This window comes from Poecilia latipinna, unplaced genomic scaffold, assembly GCF_001443285.1.
Source record: "Poecilia latipinna isolate Pla-1442-1.1 unplaced genomic scaffold, P_latipinna-1.0 Scaffold2360, whole genome shotgun sequence".
Classification (NCBI taxonomy): Eukaryota; Metazoa; Chordata; class Actinopteri; order Cyprinodontiformes; family Poeciliidae; genus Poecilia; species Poecilia latipinna.
Window position 1 is genome coordinate 604 of NW_015114976.1, and position 5,039 is coordinate 5,642.

A 5,039-nucleotide genomic window follows, 5' to 3' on the forward strand; every position below is an offset into this window, starting at 1 on the left:
AACATTTGCCTTAGAAGAGAACATGTAGAGTTTCTGTTTAACTCTGTTGTGAAAGTGGTACAAAAAGCTTAATATTACAGTAGTTTAATCAGACAACATGTTACAGATTTCCACTCTGCCATATTCATCAGTTAGTTACTCTGACTAGAAACACTTTATATTTGTTTTGTTCTCGGTGTGTTTCATGCAGTGGCGGCTCACCACCTCCAACATATTCCTGTGTAAATAATCTTTGACTTTTATGTAAATAACCACCCACTGCAAATAAAAGTTTAGAAGTTCAGAAAACGTTTTTGCTGTTATTTTCCTGAGTGTGGAGTTGACTTAAGACAGTAAAACTTTCGCTCTTGGCCTCTTCCAGACTTGCAATTAGCTTTGTCCTCCAGGACATTCTTATCTGGATTTATATTTAATGAAGATGCCAAAAGAGTTATCCTCTGCAGGTAAGATGCTAACCGCTTATATAACCTTTTAGATTAACTTTACTTGAAAATATTTTTTAACGTTTTTCTTTTCCGGGCTCCCCGTGGCCTAATTCTAACTTCTATAGCTGCAAATGATGTCAGAGTAAATGAACCAAAGGAAAAATGTTGAATTGTGAATTAAGAGGATTGTCTACCTGTAGAGTATTGTTTTAAACACTGCAGTGAAAACACTGAAGATCAATTAATGTTCAGAATGTTCTTGAAAAGTGTGTGTGTGTGTGTGTGTGTGGGGGGGGGGGGGGGGGGGGGGGCCAACTTTTACCTTTAAGTAAGTGATGTTCAAATAGATCAATATATCACGGTATTTAACAATACGATATAAAACACTTACATAATCAGGTGCACTGGAGTTTTAAAAACAAAGAAGTTATTTTTTTGAGTTATTAAATCACATTTTTTGCTCTGGGGTTTACTTCTCAATCATATGAATTATAATGGCTTCAGAATGCACAAATTATTTGTGGTACACTGTCTCCCTCTAGTGGCACTCTACTGAAAGTTGTGTATCTTTAGAGCACCAGGATTTCATTTCACCATGAAAATAACAAACATTACGATTAGAAGAGGCTTCTCTTCTGATGATCGGCTGACTCAGATAGTGAACATAATTTTATTTATATTCATTAAATGCATCAAAACTAAGCACCTCCACTATATTCAGCACAAGTTTCACCATCTTTCTTTGTAAAGGTATTAACCAACGGCATCAACTTTAATATATAAAAATAAGGTCAATGTACTTTGATGCAAAAATAGGAGGAATTTGGAAATTCCTTCATGTTTTCTCTTTTATGTGATACAGTCCTTAGAATAAAAAAATCTGTAATAGTAAAGTCAGTGAAGTGTCTGTGCCTGGTGAGCCACAAAGACAGATTTGTATTCCTGACATCTCATTCTGTTTGTGCTGAACAGGTTCTGGGCCTCTCTCAAGGCAGCGTCAGTGACATGCTGTCACGTCCCAAACCCTGGAGCAAGCTGACCCAAAAGGGCCGGGAGCCCTTTATCCGCATGCAGCTGTGGCTATTGGACCAGCTGGGCCAGAGCCTCAGCCAGCCTCCCAACCAGGGCCACACTCAAGGTGAGGACCCACACACAGGCAACATGCAGAAGTACCATATTCTCCGGACTATAAGTTGCTCCAGAGTGTAAATCTCAGAAGGCAAAAAAAGCATCATGAAGAGGAAAAAGTTGTATTTATTTAGAAACATGATGGAGGTCTAGTCCATGTTGATGAAAGGCTCTGGTGACGTCTTGTGTTAGGCTGCTTCTTAACAAACTTGCTGAAATTGTCGGCTTTGGTTTGGAAGTTCTGACAGTTTCTGAATCACTGATATCTGTGCTCAAAATCAGAGTGATCAGGAACGACTTCGCTCCGCCAGTGTTCTGACGATCTGGGCCGCCCTGTCAGATATTCCAAGAGTTTGATTAAAGAGGACTAAGCTGGATGGGTGTGAATCCATCCTTATAGTTTAGGAAGTTTGACATCAGAACCACTTTATATGCTGCACTAACAAAACCTTTTGACATTAGCAGTTGCCTTGCAGGAAGACAAATACTAATGTAACCCGCATGAAATGTTGTTAATTCCAGATAAAAGTCCCGTAACAGCCCAGTCCTGTCCCTCTCCACCGCCTAGTCCAGCAGAGAGCAACCCGAGTCCAGTGGCTGAGCCGGTCAGTCTCTCACTGGAAAGCAGCAAGGAGAACCAGCAACCTCAAAGCCTTGGCTTGGGGTTGCCCAGCCACCCAGAAGGTGGGAAATCCACTTCCAGTCTCATGGGCCTGCATCAGCCTGCAACCCCATTAGGAATCCAGGAGTTGGTGGCCATGTCTCCAGAGCTAGACACGTACGCCATCACCAAGAAGGTCAAGGAGGTGCTAACAGACAACAACCTTGGTAGGTCTGAGTTTACTGATATTCCCTCTGGAGGGGCAGGAACCATTTTAATGCAACATCTGCCACTTGGTTTGACAGGCCAGCGACTTTTTGGGGAGACCATCTTGGGTCTGACTCAAGGGTCGGTGTCTGACCTGCTCTCCAGGCCTAAACCTTGGCACAAACTCAGCCTGAAAGGCCGGGAACCTTTTGTCCGCATGCAGCTATGGCTCAATGATCCGCACAACGTGGAGAAGTTGAGAGTCATGAAAAAGATGGAGAAGAAAGGTGGGGACCGAGACCTGCTCGCAGTTTGAAGTTTGCGTGCTGGTTGTGTAGCCTAATCTCAGTGGATGTTTGTGTTTGCTAGCTTACCTGAAGAGGCGGTACGGTCTGCTGAGCACTGGCTCTGACAGCGACTCGCCCAGCACTCGCTCTGAGTGTGTGAGTCCGGCCCTCGCCTCGCTGGACTTGTGTCCCTTCAGTCAGGTAAAGAAGCCTCGGGTGGTGCTGGGAGCCGAGGAGAAAGAGGCCCTGAGGAAAGCGTACATGCAGGAGCCGTACCCGTCCCAGAACACCATCGAGATGCTGGCGTCGCAGCTCAACCTCAAAACCAACACTGTCATCAACTGGTTCCACAACTACAGGCAAGGCCGACTGTATTTGTCCTGTTCAGTATATGAATAAAACACAGGTCCTTTTAAAAGTATTCACACCTCTTGAGGTTTTCGGATTGTTAAGTCTGACAACAGCCTCAAACTTCAGTGCATTTTATTAGGATTTGATATGACCAGTGTTGTCGAAGTCATTTTGAACTGTATCAAGATCATGAATGTCCTCAAAGGGCCAGTTATGGTAGAGCATATTGAGAAACTACCTAACTGTTGAAATATGACTAAATAACTGCCTCTTCATTCAATGAGTGCTTCTTAAAGTTAACAAGATTGAACATCTTTTCACATTGATGTAATTTGGTAATATACTGATAAAAACTGTTTGGTTTTGGGAGTACGGAGATTTTTGCAAGGCACTGCAAACTTCAATATTTCTGTCTGTACTTTTAGAGACTCTTTCTAAATAAAATGTTTACATGCAGGTCCAGGATGAGGCGTGAAGTGCTGATGGGCGGTCTTCCAGATAATGACACAGACGCCGAGCCCAACAGCTACTCCCCCTCAGTAACACGGAGCCCCAACTCCGATGGTGAGGACAAGAGACTGCTGCTGCCCTCAGGACAAACCCATGCTGGCCTTCCTCTTAGCACTACCGACGAACTGCCTCACGTTAAACAGGAGGCAACTTACAGGGAAGAGGACAGCATGGAAGGAAGGGAAGGCTCGCAGAAAGAAGTCGGAGTGCAGTGTTTTCCCTCCACCGTGCCGTTGTCCCCTTTGAAAACCGAGCACGAAGACTCCGCCTCAGGCTGCTGCAAGCTCCACCCGGCCGGCCAGAGCCCGATGCAGGAGGAGGGCGCGTGCAACCAGATTCAGGGACTCCACCTCGGCGTGGCGTCCGCGGATGGCCCGCAGCGAGCCAACAAGTCCAGGTACGATGGAGAAGAATCCGGGAAGTCGCCCGTTGACCCGGTCAGCTTCAAGGCTTCGTCGGAGCCGTGCCGCAGCAGCCTGGAGGTCTCGCTGAACTCGCCGTCCGCCGCGTCGTCACCCGGCCTCATGATGTCCGTCTCCCCCGTGCCCTCCTCCTCTGCGCCCATATCGCCCTACTTGCCCAACCAGGTGACAAGCGCCAACCACGGCATGGACGCTAACCCGCTTCCTCCGTTCCAAAGCCCCAAACTCAACAGAAGCACTCAGAGACGCAACGAGAAAATGGCCAACCTCAACAACATCATCCACAGGCTGGAGAGGGCAGCCAATCGAGAAGAAACACTGGAGTGGGAGTTTTAGGGCCTGCTTTGCTGCGTCTCATCCAGAAAGACTGTTGCTGCACACAACGAGGAAGAAAGGTTGGATGGAAGCTTCCGGACCTGAGCGGAGCCTGGCTCCTTGAGGCAGTGCCGTCTTGGACTGGAAACAGGAATGCAGAGGAGAACACGAAGCTGAACTTCCTACAATAATTTAAGAGTTTAAAAAAATGTATAAAAATGTATTTGTTTGTTTTGTTTGTTTTTTTTTCTTTTGATAATGCATACTACTTTGAAATGTATGTGACAGCGCTAGCTGTTGTTTTAACTTATTGGACTTGACATGAAGACTTTTGCAGCTATGGTGTCATTTAATGTACACTGAAGTTCTGAAGATTGCCACTGGGTGAGATTAAAAAAAAGACCTCTGTCTTAAGCCATTAAAAGCACTATGACTATTTGAAAAAAAAAAAAAAAAAAGACACTGACCAAATTTGCTACTTTTTGAATAGCAGTTTTTCCAATTTTGTCTGTCAGACTGGACAGTTTAAGTCAAGTAACGTGAATTCCAATTACTGACTGAGGGATAGTCCTTTAAGACTCTAAATATACAACACCTTGTATGTACTTAGTTTCTTGGTGATATGTTTTGAAATCTTTGTAACTCACACGTATAAAATGTGGTTGTACATGTTGTAGAATTGTCTGCAATAGCCTTCTCTAAATCTGATGTAGCATGGTACTCACCTGACCCTGTTATCCTCTGTAGTTAGGCACCTGTGATTATACTTGAGCGAAAACGAACAAAAAAAAAA

The 5,039-nt window shown here is 44.7% G+C and overlaps 1 protein-coding gene across 1 annotated transcript; it reads left to right on the top strand.

Annotated features, from left to right (window-relative positions):
* Positions 1-418: 418 nt before the first annotated feature.
* Positions 419-5,039, top strand: LOC106937496 (homeobox protein cut-like 2). Its single transcript, XM_015019035.1, has 6 exons — positions 419-443; positions 1,288-1,563; positions 2,076-2,381; positions 2,460-2,648; positions 2,731-3,007; positions 3,457-5,039. Exons 1-6 carry the CDS (start codon positions 419-421, stop codon positions 4,265-4,267), a joined length of 1,884 nt encoding a protein of 627 aa, XP_014874521.1. The 3' UTR covers positions 4,268-5,039.